The 21690-nt window shown below is 53.2% G+C and overlaps 1 protein-coding gene across 1 annotated transcript; it reads left to right on the top strand.

The window, feature by feature from the left end:
• Positions 1 to 1289: 1289 nt before the first annotated feature.
• TPRN (taperin) lies at positions 1290 to 21086 on the top strand. The gene is made up of 6 exons (XM_030961753.1): positions 1290 to 1370; positions 1540 to 1829; positions 1912 to 3463; positions 17133 to 17310; positions 17503 to 17630; positions 18439 to 21086. The coding sequence occupies exons 1-6, from the start codon at positions 1290 to 1292 to the stop codon at positions 18499 to 18501; spliced, it is 2292 nt and encodes a 763-aa protein (XP_030817613.1). The 3' UTR covers positions 18502 to 21086.
• The last annotated feature ends 604 nt before the right edge of the window (positions 21087 to 21690 follow it).

Here is a 21690-nt window from a genome sequence, read left to right as displayed (position 1 = left end):
ATTGTATTACTATTTTTAATAACCATTTTATTACTATTAAACTTTTAAAATTTTAGAAACAAGTGATTGGCGTTTTTCACAGGTATCATTGCCAGGTGTCGTTTGAGGAGGGTGCGATTGCTCTGTTGTGGCTCGGGAGTGCAAAGGTAGGAGCCTTATCAGCAGGACACGGAGCTGCTCCCGTAAACACAGCTGCGCTTTCGGCTCCCAGCGGGGGCAGCCGCCCGTGCCGGGCGCGGCCGGGGACCTCCCCGAGTCCTGCCCAAGGTAATTTGATGTCACGGCGTGCCGTGTCCCCCGAGTCTCCCAGGCGAGGACTCGGGAGGCGTGGGAAGCGCTGCGCTGCCGAGCGAGGGTTTCCTGATTGCGCACACTTCCCAAAGACACCTGCGGGCGGCTGGTAACAGGCGCTGACTGGAAATAACGCCGCGGCGGCACTTTTGTGTCCAACAAGTGGCTGCCAATGAATCACTGAAACACTGAAACACTAAATCACAGAATAGCTGGGGTTGGACGGGACCTCTGGAGATCGTCCTGTCCAGCCCCCTGCCAAGACAGGGTCACCCGGAGCAGGTGACACAGGAACGCTTCCAGGTGCGTGTGGGATGTCTCCAGAGAGGGAAGACTCCACGACCTCTCTGGGCGGCAAAGAGCAAAATGGGAAAAGTGTTCTCCCACTCTGCTGCGATGTGCCATGGAAAACTCTACTTGTGTCCATCAGAGCTCTCCCTAAAACACTCCTCTGACGGTCCGGGTAGCACAGACACTGCTCCAGAGCCAGGGGCTGGTTCCCTGATCCTGCACAGGCACCTGCTCTGCCTGGGACGGCGGCCGACATCCCAAGGGTGACCCCGAAAGGCATTTATCGACCCTGTCCTCGGCTGGCAGCAGACGGACCAGTCTGGGATGGGGGAATGGGCACATACGGGTGTTTTGTATATTTTGGGATTCTGTGTCCATCACCATAGCTCCCGGGCCGGGGGTCTCCTCTGGGAGGGGAGGGCGATGGGGCGGCGGGGCCCGGCCGGTTCCCAGCCCGGGGATGCGGCACCACCTCAGGTCACATCACCATGACCAGGCCCCGCCGCTGTCCGGCGGCCCCGGGACCCTTGTCCCGGGCAGCGGGGGTGGAGCGCTGACCCCGGCCCGGAGCGGGGCGGCCCCGGCGCAGCTCCGGCCCCGCCCCCGGCCCCGCGGGGGACGGCCTTGCCCTGCCCGGCCCGGGGGCGGTGCCGCGGGGCCGCCCCGGTGCGGCGGGGCCCGGCCCGCAGAGCCCCAGCGCCGCCGCCATGAGCAGCGCGGAGCCGCCGCTCGGCGCCGGGCCGCGGGCAGCGCCCGCCTGGCAGCGGGAGATCCTGGAGCGCAAGCGGGCAAGCTGGCCGGGGCGGGCGGCGAGCCCGACCCCCGGCCGGGGAGCGGCTGGTGGTGGCGGAGAGCCTGGGCCCGCTCCGCGAGAACCCCTTCATGCGGCTGGAGAGCGAGCGGCGCCGGCTGCGGCAGGGGCGGCCCGGGCCCGGCGGCGCGGCGCGGCCGCTGCAGCAGCTGCTGGAGCTGTACAGCGCCGTGCCCGGCATCCGCACCATCCGCGCCGACAACATCCTCATCATCGAGTCCCGCGCCGACCCCGCCGCCTGCTTCGCCGCGGGGGATGCGCCGCCCGCCCGCCGCCGGGACCCGGCCGGCGCCGACCCGCTGCGGGAGCTGCTGGCCCGGCGCGGCGCCGCGCTCGCCGAGATCCGCGCCGACCAGGTCGTCATCTACGAGACGGCCGAGCCGCCGGAGCCGCCCGAGGCGGCCGAGCCGGGCACCGTCAGCCGCCTCCTGGAGAAGTTCGGGCAGCGGCCGCGGGGCCGCCGTCGCCGCGTTGGGGACGCGCTGCCCGGGACCGGCGGGGCCGCGGCTCCGCCGCAGGTGGGACCGGGCGCTGCCCGGGCCGCGCCGCCCGCTCCGCCCGCGGGACCCGGCTCCCCCCGCGCCCCCGCGCCGCTCCAGAAGGGGCCCGGCTTCCCCCGGGCTCCGGCGCCAAAGGCGGGACCGGCATCTCCGCCGGCTGTCCCGGCCACCCCTCCGCCGCTCCCGGCTCCTGCCCGGGCTGCCACCCCTCCCGCGGTGCCGGTGGCCTCCCAGCCCACAGTCCTGCCGCCGGCTTCCCCCGGGCTGTCACCCCCCGCCCACGGCCCCTCCACGGGTTGTCACTCCCCCGCCCACGGTTTCCCCCCGGGCTGTCACCCCCCAGCCCACGGCACCTCCCCGGCCTGTCACCCCACAGCCCGTGTCCCCCCAGCCCGCACCACCGCCCCGGGTTGTCACCCCACAGCCCGTGTCCCCTCAGCCCACCCCGGCTTCCCCCCGGGCTTTCACCCCCGAGCCCGCAGCCCCCCAGCCCGCCCCGGCTGCCCCCCGGGCTGCAGCCCCCCAGGCGGCCCCAGCCGCCCCCAAGGCTGCGGCCCCTCAGGCCAACTGCTTCCTCCACAAGATCAGCTCCAACTCCTTCACGGTCACACCCCGGGGGCAGCTCCCCAGCGCCCGCGTCCCCGAGCCCGGCGCTGTCCCCGCCGGCCGCCCCTCAACGCCCAAGGGGCCACCAGTGCCATCCACCAGCCCTTCCCATGCCAGAGCCAACGCCAGGAGGCCAAAGCCGGAGGAGGCCGAGGTGGCCGTGTCGCCCCTGCCCAGTGCCAGTCCGGCCCCCAGTGCCACCGGCGCCGTTCGGCCGCTCTCCGCCTCAGCCCCCCGGGCCGGGGGCTCCTTCGAAATCCTCCCGGCCCCCAAACCCGACCTGGCGGCCATCCCAGCCCACGACCTGCAGGCACAGGCTCTGGCCAAGCTGCGCCTGAATTCACGCAATTCCTTCGTGTTCGTTCCCCGCCGGGAGGGCAGCCCGGCTCGGCCGCCGGCGCAGATTGCCAGGCCAGGGCCACCGCCACCGCCCTCGGAGGAGAAGGCACCCCCGGAGGCCCCGAGGGCTCCCGCCCCCGAGCAGGAAGAGCCCATCACTTCCCCAGCGGCGCCTCTGGATCCTCTGGTACCTGTGACTTACATCGATGACATTGTGGAGCCGGACAGTGGGGCTGGCCCGGCTGCGAGGACGGGGAGCTTGGCGGATCAGCCCGGGGGAGCTGGCCCCGACCTGGAGATGGAGTTTTCCGCTGTGCCCCTCTACAGACCGCACTCTGCCCCCCAGCAGAGGGGAGGCAGCACCTTCACTGTCGTGCCCAAAAGGAAGCCCGTGGCCCCAGGGCTGCGGGCTGTCCCCGATGCCAGCGGAAGGCCGCAGCGGGAGGAAGAGGAGGAGGAGGAGGAGAGCAAAGGAAGAGGCAAAGCCGTGGAGAACGCTGATGGGCCTCAAGTGGGGATATCCCATAAAAAGCGCTACCCCACGGTGAACGAGATCGAAGTGATCGGAGGGTACCTGTCCCTGGAGAGGTCCTGCATGAGCAAGACGGGCTCACGCCGCAAGAAGGTAACCGGGCAGCTCTGTGCTCAGCGGCCAGGCTGGAAGTGTCCCCGGGCTGCTTTGGGTCTGGCTGCTCATGAGGCACTGCTGGGAACAGGGCAGCGTGTTTGCCCCTTGTGGGAGCCAGAGGCTGCCCGCAGAGGGGGTTGAAGCAGGGGGTAAAACGGACTGGAAAACAGGAGAGGGAAGGTGGAACTCCACCACACTGATGGAAAGGACATTTCAGAATGGTGATGAAGGAACCAGAGATTAATGTTTCTCATGGTATCCAATATTAGGAGAGTTTGCAACGCTGCAAGTCCAGTGTCTTGTTTGCTTTTGCTGTCTCCTGGAACTTTAAAGGGAGCCTGAGGACCAGAGCTGGGAGATGGGACTTGGTGTATTAAACAGAATTTGCCCTCAGGGAGGGGACACTGGGGACTGTCCCACAAAGCAGCTGAGGGTGGGATATGCCCTGTGACAGCTGCAGGGCCTCTCCCACCCCAGCCCTTCTTGGAGATACGATAATGGAAAGTAAAGTATTTCAGGAATTTAGGAAATCAGGGGGAGCTGCGTGGTTGGAGCAGCTATGGGCTTGCCCTTGTGCTCTGCTCTGCTCGCTGTGTCTGAGGGGTTGGACATGTTGCCCGTGGTGTCTTCCCCGAATTAGTGATCTATTGATAGAGGCTCAAGAATTAGGTCTCGATTAGTCAGAAAGAGATCAGCAAGGACTTAACTCCCATTGATAGGATTATACCACCTGCTCCTTCTGAATGTGCAGCTATAGCTCTGAAGATCCAGGAGATGCTGATTGCTCCAAATGCCTTTGGAGTGAGTGAATGCCAGATTTTCTCACGGCTTGGGGAGTAACATAGATCCTTGTGAACCCTAAATTGAAAATTAAACTTTGTAGAGCTTGCTGAAATGCATCTGGACATGACAAGAGGAGTGAGGAGAGTTGTTGGGCTCTGAAAGCAGCACACTGAGGTGGCAGATCCCGACTTTTAGGGCTGTGATGTGACATGTTTTTCCATAGTGGGAATTGTTGTTGGACATTTCCGTTAGCCAAATCCAAATAGATAACTGAGGGACTGAATGCACGTGGGTGCCTGAGGCACTGAGCATTATAATTTGAGGCAATCCTTTGAGCAGGACGCATCTCATTTGAAGGGAGGCAGGGAGTGCTGCTTCCCTGGCTTAACGCTGTCAAATTCCTCCCTAAGCACATGCAGCCTGTGGTAATTTGATGGTGACTAATGCAGGGAGCAGGTCTGGAGCACCTTGAGAGACAGAACAAGCAAATGAGCAGGAGTGTTGATTCTTGCTCAGTGCTCCTGAAGTTTTTCCTTGTTTTCCTACAGGGAAGTGCTTGGTCAGACTGGAGTTGTTCTGCTGCCTAAACACCTGCTGGCTTGCACTCATTGCAGCTGTTTTGGCTCTGTTCAGGTTCAATTTGGGGTGTTAATTTGATTTATACCAAATCAGGTGTGTGGTATAAATGGTGAAAATATTAATGCAGCATGTTACAGTTGTGAGTGCTCTTAGGATAGAGCAGAGGACAGAGAGAATCTTGTGGGATGGTCATATTTGGGTAACCCTTACTTCTCATGGAGCTGAGGAGCTGATTTTTCTGAGCAGGGGATGCTGTTGAGGCACAAAGAACAAAGCCTCAAGTAAAAACAGTTAAGTGGTGCCCAGTGGAAGGTATCCTTAACAGCACAAAAAGGCAGGAGGGAGATGAGCCCAAGTCCACTGCAGTGACTGAATTGTTTTTTGGTTGGTCAAACCCAGAGAAGTCGTGGCATGTCCAGCCTTGGAGCTGTCTGAAACTTGCCAGGGGAAAGCTTTGAGCAACTGGCAGGTCAGTCTTGCTTAAGGGAGGAATTTGGGCTAGAGACCTCCAGAGGACCTTTCCCAGCCTAAAATATCATGTGATATTGGTTAACTACTGTTTTGTGTGTCAGTGGTGGATTTGTGTGACATTGGGCAGGTCATGGAGCTTCTCTGCCCCTGTTCTTATCAGCTTAACAGCATTAGCTGCCCTGCTGTGCAGCTGAGGTGCCCAACACTGCAAGGTGCACACACAGCTGTGCCCTAAGAACTGTGTGTGGCGTCATCCTGCAGGAGAACTTGTGCAAACATTTGGTTTCTGAGAGGAGAGAGATTAAAAGGCAAAGGAGAAACTGCATGTTATATTTGCAGAACTCAGGAAGCTCAAGCAAATAGGGATCCTTTGAAAAATAAGATGGAGCTGAAGGAACGTAGTCAAGACGCAAGTTTCTGGGTGAAGTTAAATGTGGTATGGGAGAAACACCCATTTTTCTTTCAGTTCCTTCCTGCTCAGTCAAGCACAGAGTATGACTTTGTAGCCAGGGTCTAGAAGATGCTGATGGGGGACAAATGGAAAGATTTCTGTTTACTCTTGACCTAGAGGATGTTTGTGGCTGTACTCTGGGTAATAAGGCTGAGTGTTGATGCCTGAAAAGGAAGGAGCTCGTATTAAGATGCATTCCTTGGTTTCTTCCCAAGAGATCACTCTGTGTCTCCAAGACAACCAGCCAAAAACAAGAGTTCTGTTTTGTAGCTGTGTCGGGGTTTTCAGAAACTTGATTTTGGCCTGAATTGGGCAGAAACAGACTGTTCTTGTGAGCAGGAGCTGGAGTTGTTTGTTAAAACCAATTCTCTTTCTTTTTTGGGGTGTCAAAACCTGATGCTGGTTTTAGTGAGCAGCTCCTGTGTCTTTTGGGGCGAACAAGCTCCTCTTGTGCCAAGCATCTTCCTTTCCAAACCTTGCTTTTAAAAGATCTTTAATTATGCTCCATACTCAAGAAAAGTAGTGTTTAGTGAAACTTCAAGAACTTGGAAAAGTTTAACTGTTTGCTGGTGCCCAGCTGGAATCTGAGAGATAAACAGCAGGTCAGCAGAGTCTGGAAATGCTCTGGATCAGTGGCTGTCTTGCAGTCAGGGGTAATGATTTATTAGGAAGGAGGGTGTCAGCCCTGCCAGTTGCACCCCTCTGTTCTCTGAGATGCAAATGGTGTTTTTCTTCAAATGTAGAAAGTCAGCCTCCCTTTTCCATCCCCATATGTGGCCACTGATTGCCTGACTGTGGTAGCAGTGCCAGCAAAGTGGAGCTGCTGTGGTCTGAGTCCCCTGATGCACATCCTCCGTGGCTTTTTGGGAGGGTGGCTGGGACAGGCTGGGCTCCAGCCTGCCCTGCACAGAGGGAGCTCCAGCCCCTGCTCCTGGCTGCTGGCAGTGGCTGTGGGACTTGTGACTTTGCTGTGGCCTGGGGGATGCTGCTGCTTCAAGGCCTTTCAGGATAAACAACTTGATTGCTCCTTCCAGACCTTCAGATATGTGAAGCAGCTGTTACTTTGGGGGTTGGAGCTGGAGCTTGGTGAGGCAGAGGAAGATGATGTATTGGAAATACAAAATCTGTTCCCAGCTCTGTTGTGGAGCTGCTGTGGTGGGACAGGAGCTGTGAAGGTCAGTGTGGGGCTGTGTGGGATGGGACACATCAGGGTCTGCAGGTGGAGGGCAGAGCCCCAGCCCTGCTCACCCTGGGGGATGGATGAGCAGGAGCTGCTCTGCTCCTGCAGGGGTTCAGGTGCCTTCAGGGCTGTTCATCTGCTCTGGGGCTGTTTTGAGATCTCTCCAGGCAGTACCACCAGCAGTTCAGATAAAGCACTGTGGGTGGGATCAGTCTGAGAAGTGTGTTTGTGGCTCCAAAGGGATGTGCCAGGAGCTGCTGGGCAGCTGCTGGAGGAGCTGGCTGAGCTCTCAGAGAGGACAGGATACATGTGCAGGGGTGGAAAGAGACCTACTGACCTTTATTCTAAACTGGGAGCGGGGCAGAGGATGCAGCCCACTGTTGGTGACCTCTGCTCAGGGCTCCTCTTTGTACTCTGTTATTGCAGAGAAATAGAGGCATGTCAGCAGTGCCAGGAGGAAGGGAAGGCTTTGCTGCAGGATGTGGATCTTTGGGATCTCACAGGATAAAATCTTGCTCATCTGGGCTGACAAGAGTCAGTGGTGGTTTGGTTACCTGCCAGAATAACGTCCAATAAAGTTGTTGTTGAGATAGAAATCTGGGTTTCTGCAGAACATGTGGCTGGTGTGTGGGGTGAGAGCTGGGCAAGGACAGAGCACTGCAGGGCCAGCTGGGCTCCCCATGATCAGTCACTGGCTTTGGGCTCAGGCTCTCCTCTGGTTGGAGGCTGGACTCTGCCCTGGCCCTGCTCCTTCAGTGTGCCGCTCCTGCAGAGCATCCTGAGTGTTTTCCTCTCCAGGATCCGGTGCCTCCTGGAGATCCTGCAGGGAAGGTGAATGAATTCTGGCCAGGCCAGCCAAAGTCCTGTGAATAACAGGACCTGAGAGCCAGCAGACATCAGGTTGTTGATGGATTTAATGTTTTGTGCTTGTCACAGCTGGCAGTTTGCCGTGTGCTGGCAGGCGAGTCACAGCCTGGTGTGAGCAGGGATTACGGGAACAAGGCTGCTGGGATCCAAGCAGTTGGAGTGTAAAGCTTCTAAATTGTCTTCAAAGATGTTCAGCTGAACTTCAAAAAGTTCCATCTTACACAAACTTTAGCATGGTCCATGTCCTAATCTTTTGACCTGCGTAAAGCCTGAATGTGGCTTCCAAATTCCCACTTAAAAGTCTGTTAAAAGATTAGTTTAAATACCCCTCAGTTTTGATCATGGGCAGCAGCTTTGTTGGTCTAACCTGCTGAACTTCCTGCTCTGTAGTTTTCCATCTGTTCAGTTCTGCTGGAGATGGTCTCCTGTGAGAACCAGGTGTAGGTTTGGGATGTTGGCAGGGATCAACATTTCCAGCTGCTGCCCAGACCTGTTTGGAGCAAGTCTGCACAGTGTGGAGTCTAAATACTGGTGGCTGCCTGAAGTTTTTGGGTTTTTTTTGCAATGTATAACACAAGTAAATTAACCATAACACAAGTAAATTAATTTAGTAGTGAAGAAGAAATCTCTCTGCAAGAACTCCTTTGATGATGTCATCCCTGTGTTTTGAGGGGTCAGGGCAGAGATTTGTGTTCTTTAGCTCTTGGAGAACAGCATGTTCCTGTTCTATTTTCTGTCTCTGGCTGTGCTCTGCTGGGGCAGATTCATCTGCCACCTTTAAGGAGGGGCCACGGCAGTATCTGACATGGATGTATTGCATTTTTAGGAGATGAGGTCAGCAGTGATAAGTCATGCTCAGGAAACAAGTGTCTTGGATGATGAAGTGCGGCCCCTCCCCTGCGGAGATGATCTCCATTAGCTGTCAGATGGCAGCAGGCTCTTTCACCCAGACAAGGCCATTTTCCTGCCCTTTGCTAATTCCACTGATTATTTTTTCTGTGATGTTGATGGCTGAAGCCTGGAAATCAGAATTAGCTGCAGTTACAGCTTTTAAACCACTTCACAAGCTGCCCCCGAGGCTGTCAGTGGGGCAGTGGGTGGTTTTTTGTTTCCCCACTACATGCCAGCACCTTGAAGTGCTGAGACTTTGTTGTATGAAACCCTGGCACAGTCTGAGTCAGATTTATCTCATCTCATCTCTGTAGTGGGAAACTTTCTGTGACTGAGGCTCTGCATGGCCTCACCACTCCCAAGCTCCTCATGCTGCAGTGACAGTCTGAGCTGGTCCCTATTCCCCTGGTTCTCTTGCCCCCATGTCCTGCCTGCTGCTGTCAGCACTGCAGGAATGGACAGAAGGGCTAAAATAGAAACTCTTACGCAAATCAGAGCCAAGCCTGGCTTTGAAGCTGGTTAGGACATGCCCAGGGCTCAGCCTGCCCCAAAGCTCAGGAGGAGATTTGAAGTACTTTGTGCTCTGAACTCTAATCACAAGGATTACAGTTAACGTTTTCTTAATCAGTTTGCCTAATCTGTGGACCAGATTGGAGATGGTTTATAATTTCTCTCCATCTCAAGGTTTCAGTTTGTTTCAGGTTTGGGTTTTCCTTTCCACTCTGGTTTTTCCATTATTTGGTCATGGTGTTTTGAGAAGAGCAGAGGAAGGACATTGGGGTGGCTGGGGCAGGAGTCCTGCTGGTCTGTGTTATGTGTGGGGAACAGTAGGGAAAATGAAAATATTTAGTTTCTGGGTGCAGTGGCAGGAAAGGAAATCTGGGTAAGAGCTGCTGCAGCAGCATCTCCTTCACCTCAGGGGTTGTGCTCATACCCCTCTAAGTGAAACCTGAATTTAAAACCTACTTACAACCCAGGCTCTTCCAGTGACTGCAGCAGTCCGTGGGGCTGGGAGGATATCCCTGTTTGCCAGTTTGTGTAGGAAGAGTCACATGGAGTGTCTGTATCACACGGAGTGACTTCACAAACATCCTGGGAAAATCTGGGCTGGAGGAACTCGAGGCTGATGTTTTCCGAGAAGTGCCCTTCGGATGATCTTGGGAACCTGGCAGGATGGAGCTGCTGCTTTGTGGGCATTAGAATGTAGGAAATATCTCAGACAAAACACTTGTGTGTGTGTAGGGAAATTGTGTCGCTTGCAGCTGCTGAAAATGCAGCTCTGAGGGCACATCCCTGAGGCTCCTGGTGAACCTGCTGCACTTGCTTCTCTCAAGGAAGTTCCTTGTGCATGTTAAAAGAGAGAGCAAGGGCAAGAGAGACATGAACTCTGTTATGTAGGTTATACTGTTCACATCATGGGAGCCTTTGGTCCTGAATGAGCTCCCTGACAGGGTGGGAAGTAATTCTGCTCCCAGCCTCTCTCTGTTTCCATGGAATGATGCTCCATGGGTCCCATTCCAGCACCAAACCCAGGTATTTTTGTGAGCTGCTCTGGGCAGTCTGTGTTGCACAGAAATGTTTATGGGTGGCAGCTTCATCACTGCACCTCGTTGTGGCTACAAATAGGCTGCTCAGAGCTGCCTGTGAAATCCTGGGCTGTTGGGGAGCTCTGTGTGGTTTTTATAAGAACATCAAGTCTTGACACTAATTGTACCTTGCTTATCCTGCTCCCTTTGTGCATTCAGATGAGATTTGTTTCATTCAAGTAGGGAGATTTGTCCGGTTCTTAGGGGCCAAGTAAGTAATTTTTGAATCGCTTGTTAAGCTGTGGATGGCTCTGGCTCTTCTGCCTGCAGATGTGAGGAGGAATAAAGGGCTCCCAGGGTGAATGGCTGCTCTGTGCCCTGGCACACTGGGGCTCCAGCTGTGCTTGTGTGGGCACTGCAATCTCCCCTTGTCCTGCACAGCAAAGGGAAGAGTTAACCAAGCCACCTGCCCCACATGCTCTGGGGGCTGTCCCTACTCTGTCACCTCGCATCAGGAATTTGAAACTTGCCCGTGTCTTGCACAAGGAGTTTAATATTTCGAATCTCCATGCATTGCTCCTATCTGCCATGTGCTTCAGCATATTGATTACACAGAGCTGGCTTTGTGGGTTGCCTTGTAAATGGAGACTTTCTTGTTTTGCCTTGTGGCTTGGGAGCTGGGATGTGATCCTGAAGGAAATGTCTCCTTTGCCAGCCACACAGGGCTTCCCTGACGTGCTCCTGCTGTAAATCTTTAGTGCTGTTAGCTCTACTCAGTAACTCACCGAGGTGCAGTTAATGGCTGGGCAAAAGTCAGTGTTACTCTCAGGAAACACTTCTTGGAAAAGCATGATCAAATGATTCTGTGGTGTCACAGTTCCAGTTCCCCAAAACTCTTCTTCTTATACAGAAAAGTACATTTCTGAGCTGCCATCTGCAGTTTTCTGGGCATACTTAGAGTGCTTCAGCCATAGCAGTACAGGGTTAATCTGATATAGGAACCAGGCCTTGAGCTCCTCTGTTCCTAGGGATACTTGTCAGGGAAAAACCCTTTATTCTGTGTCAGGGAAAGGCTTTAGAGGCACAAAGGCTTCTTATCTTCTGAATGATAGCAAATGCCTTGGTGATGTGCTGGTGATTCTGCAGTCCCCAGGGTACTATTTCAGGCTGCCCACACAGTCTGTGCCTGGAGTTATTCAACAATTTGGGCTTACACATGACTGTGTTTTCAGGACAAGCACAGACACATACACAAGCTCATTGCTAACTCCAAAAAATTGGCTCATTTCCCCAGAAATCTTTTATCTAAAAGTTTCTTTTCATGGGAGCTGTCTAGATCATTGACTACAGGCTGCTGTGAAAAAACTGAGGGTCTCTGCAGATGTTTGGAGTTTATGAACTGCTTTTCTTTCTCCTTTTACTAAATCTGCTGCTCTGTGGGACTGGTCAGATGGGAAGAGCAGGTTAAACCCCTTGGGGATCTTTGTCCACTATAAAATCTCTGCCTCTACCCTGTTTCCAGTCTCACAAGCAGTTTTGTCTGTGCAGAGACCTTCCCTCTCTGTCTGTGGCAGCTAGAGGTTGTTCTGTGTCAGAACCTCCTCTTTGTACAGGTCCTGAGCCTCCACCCACCAGCCCCATGGGTTTGGAGCTCGAGGAGCTTTGCTGCCCTGCTCAGGAGCTCTCTGCAGCCCTCCCTGGGATGCTCTGTGTGCACAGCCTTGCTGACACTCCCAGCTGGCTGCAGTTTCAGGTATCAGGTGGTGTCTTGTGCCTCCTTGACCCAATCTTTAGCCAACCAGTGCAGCAGCAAATGTTCCTCGATGTGAGGTGGCACAGGAGCACAAGGTTCTTCAGAACACTCGTTTTGTCTGTGCTTGATCTCTCAAAGATGTCAACCCCTGCTTTGTGTTCATGCTGGATCATCCACCTTTCCTGCAGACACCAGCCAAGCCCTCCTGTGCTGCTGAGAGGAGGCAACTTCCTTGTGGGGGAAGAGGAGAGACAGACACTGATCTTGTGACACAGAGACACAGACATCTCTTGTCTGTGGTGACCAGGGACAGGAGCCAGGGCACGGCTGGGGCTGGGCCAGGGCAGCTCAGGCTGAGCTCAGGGCAAGGTTCTTCCCCCAGAGGGTGCTGGCACTGCCCAGGCTGCCCAGGGAATGGGCACGGCCCCGAGGCTGCCAGAGCTCCAGGAGCCTTTGGACAGCGCTGCCAGGGATGGACAGGGTGGGGTTGTGGGGGGGCTGGGCAGGGACAGGGGCTGGGCTGGGGGATCCCTTCAGTCCCTCCCAGCTCAGGGTATTCTGTGATCCTGTAGGAGACCAGGTGTGAAAAGCTGCTTTAAATCACACCCGGCAGCCCCTGCATGTCCTGGGAGTCAGTGCAGTCCCTGGATTTGTCACTTGGGAATTATTGAGGCCAGAGGATGATGACAGGAGAATCAGCACATGAAGAGAACAGGTCTTGATCCCTCAGTGCTGCCCAGCTCTTTAGAACTGGTGAGGCACTTGCTGGGTTGGGATGTGCTGGAGGTGCTGTGGGGTGGCACAGGGCAGGGATGGAGCCCAGCTTGTGCTTCAGCACTCACCATCCCATCCTCCTCCTCAAGGACAGAGCAGGGATGGCAATTCTGGCTGGAGCTCTGGGTTTGGGACATGGGAACCACTCACAGGGAGAGGAGAGGGGCTCAGTCCTTCTCAGCCCCCCTGTTCTGGGCTGGTGTGATGGGGAGCAAATGCTGACTCAGACTCTCCCTGCTGGAATAGAATTATAGGATGATTTTATTCATTTAATGCCTAGATCAGTTACTTTTTTCTGGCTGTTACAAGGTGAGGATTTGGATTGTCAAAGAGGTTTCAGTTTAAAAGGTGTAAACACCCTACTTTGGTTCATCAGCCAAGCAGCAAATGTAATAATGGGTAGAGAAGGGAAAAGCCACAGTAAGGAGATTCCTTCTGGAGCTGAGGATGCAGGATAACCCCTGGAGACTTCCAGAGAGGTCCCTGGTGCATGAGAAGCTGTTGGGTCTTTGCTCTGTCATTGATACTGCCTTGCAGACTTTCTCCTCTCCCTTTTGGAGGTGAGGTGGCTGCTGACTGTCATTGCTCATGTTGTAGGTTGGGTTCTATAAATTGGTTATTTTTGTTTTTAATAAATCTCTGTATTTGGGGGCTCTTTGGTGGCTGGTCTGGGTGCAGCCTGAGTCCTGACAGCCTGACACAAGGTTGACTTCCCTTTTCTAAATGAGATCTGCATGACTACTCAGATTTATGCTTTGTTGGGCAGTGTTTACCCTGGCTTCTCTTTCCTGGATATTACTCATTACTAGTTCAAATCCTAGCAAATAAATAAATGATTTTTGCTATGGCAACAAGAACCTATTGATTGAACAGCACAATATTTCCTGAAAAGCCTGATTTACTCTTTCCAGTGTGTCTGATTGCTGAGCAGAGTAGTTATATATAAATTTATATATATATGTATATATGGGTTTGGGTTGGACCCTTGGTTTGTGACACAGCTGTGGGTGAAGCCTCCAGCTGAGCAAAGAGTGACAAATCCCTGCAAACATCCACAGCTGAAGGGTGCAAAATTCTTCCTTGCCACAGCTGGCAGCTGCTGCTGGGGCAGAGGCAGGGGAAGCAGTGCTGAGACAGGCTGAGCAGAGCCTCTGGCTGGGCTCCAGTGAGCTTGGCTCTGCTGGGACACGCTTTTCTTCTAAAGAAACGTCCCCTGTTGCCTTTTGTGTTCCCATAAATGTCCCTGTGGTCTGGCAAGGCACTGCTGGCTGTGCAAACCTGTTGTCTGTGCCATGACTGGGCTCTTGGTTTTCCTTTTTGGCTGGTTCCTGGGGCTCAGGCTGCTTGTGTTCCTTGCACACAGCACTCAGCTGTGCTCTGTAGCCACTCAGAGCATTTCTCTGCCCCTGTGTTCCCTGGTTTTGCCTGAATGCTTCACCCTCTCTGTTCTGTTGGGTCAAGCAGAGCTGCTTTGTGCTTCCCTGAAAGCTTTTTGTGCTTGGAGAGGGGAGCTCAGGTGCTGCCACAGCAGGGTTTGGGCTCTCTCCCCATGGGCAGGGCTGACTGGGTGCCCCAGGGTCCATCCGTGCCAGTGCCTGGCTGTGCCTCGTGTTTGCTCTGCCTGGGTGTGCCCAGGGCTTTATTGCAGCACCCTGGGGCTCTGCCTGGTGCAGGCTCTGGGAGCAGGGGCTGGCATTGCCACAGGGCAGCTCGGTGTGCTCTGGGGGAACTTGTGCCACGGTGCCCCCGTGCCACACACCCCTGCCTGTGTGAGCCTTGCAGGTTGGCCCCAGCTGTGCTCTGGGTGCCAGGGCTGGCTGGTTGCTCTGTGTCAGGGGCTCCAGCCTTGCCTCCTGCTTGAGTTGGCTGTGGAGAGTGGGAGCTGCTGGGTTTGGTGTTGTCTCTGGGTTCTGTGTGGGATGTGGGTGTCTCCAGGCTGTTTCTGCTCCGTTCTACTCTCTGGTTTTGCTCCCTGCTGAGGCTCTTTTCTCCTCCAGCACTGTGTGCACCTTTGGCCCAAACTGGACTCAAAGTCATTTGTCTTAGAGATTTCCTCCGGATAGCAGAAAACCAAGAACATTTAGTTCCATCTCCCAAGCTTAAATTCTTAACCCCAGGGCATATCTCTCCTGTGTGCTTTGTTTTCTGTGTTTAGCCAAGTATTTCTTGCCCCTCAGTGCCATTGGCAGCACTGCTAAGTGGCCTCCGTGCAGTTTCTGGTTCTGGGGTAGCTCCTGGGCTTCCAGGAGCCCTGGGCACCTCCACCCTGCTGGCCTTTGTGCCTGGCAGCATGGCTCATCCCCACAGGACAGACACCACATTGTGAGCAGTGACAGCCTGGCTCGGATCAGGGAGCATCTAGGTCAGCAGCAGGGATGGGAAATCCAGGGAGCAGCAACTGGGATGCTCTCAGCTTCAGCACCATTTCATTCCAGTCCCTTTTCTCTGAAATAGAATCACTCTTCTCCCCTCTGTGTCATTTGGGGTTGCTGGGGCAGGGAATGGGGAAAGGCAGCTGGTTCCCTCCATGCAGTTTCCATCCTGCCTTCTCCTGGGGGCAGGGGAAGGAGCCAGCCTGTGTCCCAGGTCCATCCTGCCCTGGGGCAGAGTAGCTCCAGCTCCAGCTCCAGCTGTGCTTGGCAGTGTGGAGGAGCTGCAGCTCCTCCCTCTGGTACCCAGATTCAAGCAAAGCTCCCTTGCTGCTTTGCTGAAAAGCAGCAGTGAAATGCTCCCTGTCCTGCTCTGGTCCCTTCAGAGCTCCAGGGATCCTGTGCATGGGCAGCACAGGTGGCACTGTGACCTGCTGGCAGCTCTGGCCCTTGGGGACATCCAGGTGTGACTTTGGCAGCCCCTGATAATGCCACTCCAGTGCTCCTTCCACTGCTGTGACAGGGAATGGGTGCACCTGGGCACTATTGGTGCTTGGGGCCAGGTGCCACTTCCCTCTGGGGATTTTCTGTATGACAGAACCATGGGATAAATGTGCTGCACTTGCCCCTGGCCTGTCATACACAGCATCTGGAGAGACCAGAACCATTGGGCTCCTGCCACCTGTCACAAGTTGCCATGTCCTTTCCATTCTGTTCATAACCCTATTAGCTGAATTTTAATTGTATTTAGAAGTAAAGGGATCACAACAAGCTTTTAGACAGCTGCTCCTGAACCTTGATCTGTGTTGGCTAAATACTTCCCTACTTTTGGCATGAACTTATTCCTGGCAAGCTTATCCTCATTTGTCTGATGTGTGCTGGCATCAGCAGTTCTGTGCTCCTTGGTGGTTATTTTCTGGAGTACTTACAAAGAGCTGTTATGCTTTTTCTCCACCTTCACTTTTGCTGGTGTGAAGTTTTTGCCAATGAATCTCCTGTGCAGCTGTTGAGGTGACCTGTAAGCAGATCCCTGGAGTACAGTGGAAGGCAATGATTGGGACAGGCAGGGCTGCAGGGGAACAAACCCCTCCCTCAGCTTTCCTTTTCAGCTTGGATGAGCACATTTGCACAGAAAGGAGAGAGCTGGGCAGTCCCTGTTTCCAGCAGAAATGTCTTCCTTCATTCCTGGTTTATTTAAGCAGCATCCTAATGATGATTACAGTCCTGCAGCCAATCCCAAATTTTCTTCCTCAGTTATTCACAGGTGGTGAACTTCTCTTAGGGCAAAGGTTGCTCTTAAACTTGATTCCATTTTTAGTGGTTTTGCTCTCCAGTTTTCTTCATGGCCATAAAATTCCAGTTAGCCCTTGATGAACTCGTGTGTTTGCGTCACTTTCATTTCTCAGTCTCCCAGTTTTGGTGGAAAGGTCATTAGTGACAATACTGGATAAAACTGGTTTCAAACCAGAACCTTTAAGGCCTCCCCCTTGCCCAGTATTTTCCCTGTTTGCTACCACCTGTTACCATCTCTCCTTTAGCTGCTTCCTTCTTTTCACTTCTGGTTTTAAGCCCTGTTTAGTGTAGCTTAATTAGCTCTTTGCCAGAATGTCCTCCTAGGACTGGAGTCCTGATCATGGATATTCCTGTTTCTTGGAGCTTGGATACACAAAGGAGTTGCCAGGAATTAGCAATGTCACCTTTCCAACATGAGGGTGCTTTCCTGCTTGTCTGTCCTGTGGGAGACATGGTGGCAGCTCCTGCTGGGTGTCAGTGTGAGGTGCTGGCAGAGGGCACAGAGGTGCCCCAGTCCCCTGGGCCTCCTGTCTCCATCCCATCCATTTGGCTCTGCCTTTGGAGCTTCCCTCAGTGTGGCAAGAGATCCACCAAGGCACTTGGGGAGGGACTGGGGGTCTGCAGTGGCTGCTTTAAACCAGGGGGCAGCCCTGGCTTGTGCCAGAGCCAGCGTGGGGATCAGTCAGTTCTTGTGCTTCTCCCTGATAATTCTTCTTTGCTCTTGCCCAGATGAAGATCTCTTTCAATGAGACAAGTTTGCAGACGATGTTTGAGTACCCCTCAGAGAGCTCCCTGGCAGAAGAGGATGAGGAGGAGGAAGGACACGCTTCTGAAATGGAGGAGAAATCTCGAACCTTTCATATTCCACGCCCAAACAGCACTTTGCATCCCAGTACACCTAACTCAGGTGAGTGAGGCACTGTGTGGGCACCGTGCCCACATTTCCCACAGCCCCTTAAGGGATTCCACATGGGTGGAAATGCTAGTGGAGGTCAACGGGGAGCTGCAGATGGGCAGCTTCCAGGCTGTCCCTGCTGGGATCCTGTCCCACTTCTTTTTGGGGTGATGAGGAATATTTACCTTATCTTTGTCCTTCCAGCAGATTTATCCAGCTACACCCCAAAGCACTCCGTGAAGTTCAGCGAGTGGCAGGAGCAGAAGTACGAGGGTCCTGCTGCAGAGGGATCCCTCCCAAAGGAAGCTGATTCCCAGGGGAACCAAGTCATGGTGAGGCTATAAATAACCAACTCTTGTGCTCCCCTGTGGGGTGGGGGTTGTTCCAGGCAGTGGATGGGACAGGATGTGCCTTTCCCTGCACACCTGTGTTTGTGTTCCTGCCCAGGGAGCTGTGTCACTGCTCCCAAAGGGACCATCACACCGTCCCACTGCCCCTCCCTGGCTGTGTGAAGGAGACTCGAGGCAGCTGGCACACTCTGCTCAGCACAGGAAAGACATGGATCTGCTGGAACAAGTCCAGTGGAGGCCATGGAGATGCTCCAAGGCCTGGAGCCAGGCTGGGAGAGCTGGGGGTGCTCACCTGGAGGAGGTTTCAGGGAGATCTCAGAGCCCCTTCCATTGCCTAAAGAGGGCTTATAAAAAACAGAGATTTTTTTTTCTTTTTTTTCTTTTTTGTTACATGGGCAGGTGATGGGACAAGGGGGAACGGTTTTAAACTAAAAGAGATTTAGATTAGATATTGGGAAGAAATTGTTCCCTGTGATGGTGGTGAAGCCTTGGCTTAGAGTGGCTTCCCTGTATCCCTGGAAGTGTCCCGAGGCCAGGCTGGACGGGCCTTGGAGTGACCTGGGATAGTGGAAGGTGTCCCTGCCCCTGGCAGGAGGTTGGAACAAGGTGGGTTTTAAGACCCCTTCCAACCCAAACCATTGCAGGACGTTCTGACACTCCGGGGCACGTTTGGAGGGGAGCACTAACCAAACACACCCAGTTAGCCCAGGCAGGGTGCCAAGGCACCATCCGGGGCTGAGGGGGCTCCTCTGGCCCGCTCTGACCGCGATGTCCTGTGCTCTGCCCGCAGCTCACCCCGGCGGAGAAGGGCGGTGTGTCGGATTTCAGCAGCGAGCCCGCGCTCTATTTCTGAGGCTGCCCCGCGGTGCTGCAGCAGCGCTGCCCGCACGGGAACCGCGGCTCTCCCGGACCCTGCTGCCAAGGGTGGATGGACCACGTGCTCTCGGGCATCTCCGGAGAATATTTGCACTGGATTTTGGGACCGAATTACTGCATCTAGGCGTATGATTTATTCTGCCTGTGGCCTTGCATGTTCCTTGTTCAAGATCAGCTGCCGGTTAGGCAAGTGTGGGAAGGACATCTGTAATGCCGGGATGGATGCGGATTTTTCTCAGTGCTTGTCTGAGTCCAGGCACTGTGCAGGGTCTGGACAGCTTTTGCAACCCTTCTCCCCAGTGGAGGATGGCTCTGGAGTGGGGCACTGGGCAGTTAGGTGGGTTCACAGCGTGGCTGTGATTTGACACATTGGGTGTCAGTTTGGAAAACCACTGGAGGTTCGTGGTTTGTCCTTGGCATGTTTCCAGCTCTGGTTTCACTGAAACATCATGGAATTCATGTGCCAGTTACATGCTTGTGGAGTTCACTGAACACCCTGAGGGAGGGATGGGAAGAGCAATGAATGCCTTTAGCTTTAGATGTTATTTTTGCACCAGTTAGTAGAGAAATGTCCAGACTGCCTCCAGCCTCTTGAAGATTCCCAAACATTGGCCATAGCTTTGGTCTGTCCTTCCCAACTCTGGTATCCAGTCTCTGGGAGTTGCTGGTTGTACTCCAGATTGCCAGCTCCTCTTGTTGCTTTGTTCCAAACCTGATTGATCTCTCTTGGTTGCTTCCTTCAAGCCACACTTGCTCTGCTCTTCTAGTCAAAGCACAGGAGGGAAGTTTCACTCCATTCTTCTGCAGAACTTGAACAAGGAATGTGGGTTATTTTTTGTTTTTTCTAGGATTTTTATAGTTCTATTATAATTGTTTATTGCAGCCAATATGCAAAGGAATCTGCTAGAATCTTCCATTCAAGTTTTCTACTACTGTAAACTCAGGGTCAAAATTGCACTCTGGAACAGATGGAGCAGTGCTGCTAATGTGATTTGTACTTTGGGATTAAAAGAGATGTGGTGAGAACAGATCCGGCCTCTTTGGGCTTTATGGAATGAGTGGGGTGTGATCCAAAGGAACAGGCTGCTATCTTTGATTAAATTTGATGGTTACTGGTTTGTCTATTCTAGATTGTGAATGTCTGCTCAAGTGACACTGCCCTGTGAACTGAAAATGCTCTGCATACCTTGCACTTGGTTTGATGTCTGTTGGAGCAGCAAGGGAAGGTTGTCCTACTGAAAAACACAGGATTAAATGTTAGGACATACCTACTTGTAGCTGTTCCCTTCTGCCCTGGGTGCCTAAATACTTTTGGAAAGATAATGAAAAAAAAAAATAAAGAGCTACTCAGTAGTTTTAGATGTTGGCTGGGGGGCCACAAAGAAACATTTTGCACCTCCTTGTCCATTCCAAGCTAATTTGAGATCTGCTGCCTGTGTGACTTGCCAGGAGCAGGATGTGTCTGCAGTGCATCTGCCTGGGACATGACACAAGGACCATGGAGTTCCATGTGTTGAGGCTTCTCCCATTAATAAAATACTTCACAATAAGGTGCTGAGACTGGTGTAGAATGAGGGAAGATGTGAGACTGCTGGATTTAAGGGGTGAGTTTTCAGCACAGCTTTTTCTATCAAAAAAGGTCCCAGTGAGCATCTCTCCCTGCAGAAATGCCCAGGAGAGTTTAAGGCAGCTCTGTTTCTTGCAAAACTGCAGGAGGTAAAGCAAAGCTGCTTTCTACTCAAGTTAGGAACAAGGGGTCTGAACTAGCCCAGGCTTAGTTCTCCTATGGATCCATGAGGAATGCTAAAGCCAACACTGTCCTGCAGCTCAAACACTGCTCTGGTTCTGTGTGAGTTAACACTGTGCCTGCAGCCCCGGGGGCAGCACAGCTTGGGGCTGTGGGGGTGCTGCTGACTCTCCTCCATCTCCTGGTGATCCTGCTGCACCTTGGAGCTGTGATTCTGCACTCCTCTGCACTTCCCAGCTTCCCCTCTAATCCCTGCCCAGCTCCTCCAGCTGCCTCCAGGCAGAGCAGGCTGAGGGCAGTCCTGAGGGCAGGAGCATCACTGCTGGGGCACTCCTGGGATGTGCCACAGCGTGGCTGGGCTCAAAATGAAGGGTATTTTTGTATAAATGCCTACCCTGCTCTGTAGCATTGGAGGATCTGCTTTAGTGGGTTTCTGACTAATACCAAAGCACATCTGGAAGGTAAATTCACTTCTGCAAGGCAAGGGCTTTTATTAAGGGTGGCATCCTTGGACCACAAAGCAGCTCTCTCTGGCCAACAGGACATTCCAGGCTGAAGAAGTTTAGGAACGCTTTTGTCGACGTATTCGTTGTCCTAATGAAGTGTTTTGTGGATCAATGATTTTACCAAGATCCCTCATTTCCTTCTTCAGGACATCTAGCAATGTCTGAGAATTGTCCAGTATCTGGGAAAGAAATAAAAATAGCTTATTTTTACATAAACTGTTTCTCTTATGAATTCCCTTCCAATTCAGCTGATCTGCCTTGCAGCAAGAGGGGCTATCAGCCCTTCAGCCTCTAATTCCTGGTGATTTATTGTCCTGTCTGTGTGGGAATATCTGTGGGAGGATTTCTCTGGTTTGTGTTCATATTCTGAATATGAAAGACCTTAAACAATTTGTCTGCCTTGGAACATGAGGCAGAGAACTTCCTGAAGCAGACTGGGGGTTTAGGTTGGTTGGCTGGGTTTTTTTAAGGGAGATTTGGTACCTGAGCTTTTTAGGTCAGTATTAAATTGGGTCAGTATTAAATTTTAGGTCCGTATTACATTTAATTAAATTAAATTTAGGTCAGTTTCAACTCTTCCACTATTAAAACTGCACATTTTGGGTTTCTGGCTTCAAGACTAACTCAAATCTACAGTGACCTCATGTCAGACTAGATCTGTTATTAATTTTCTCCTATTTTCAGCTCACTGTGTACATAATCTAACATCCCTGCTTCCTGTGCTCTAAGCTCCAACATATTTAGGAGACCTTGCTGCCTGTCCACCTCACCAGTTAAAAATTTTAACACAGTGGACAATTGTAACCAAATGTGATGGTTATAGTCCCAAAAATTATTTATGTTCCTGTGAATTTGTGGAAATCACCAAGTGATCAGAGAGAAGCTGAGGGAGTGCCCCACAGGACGAGGTGCT

Source organism: Camarhynchus parvulus, chromosome 17 (assembly GCF_901933205.1).
Source record: "Camarhynchus parvulus chromosome 17, STF_HiC, whole genome shotgun sequence".
In the NCBI taxonomy this organism is placed as follows: domain Eukaryota; kingdom Metazoa; phylum Chordata; class Aves; order Passeriformes; family Thraupidae; genus Camarhynchus; species Camarhynchus parvulus.
This window is presented reverse-complemented; position numbering and strand designations above follow the sequence as displayed.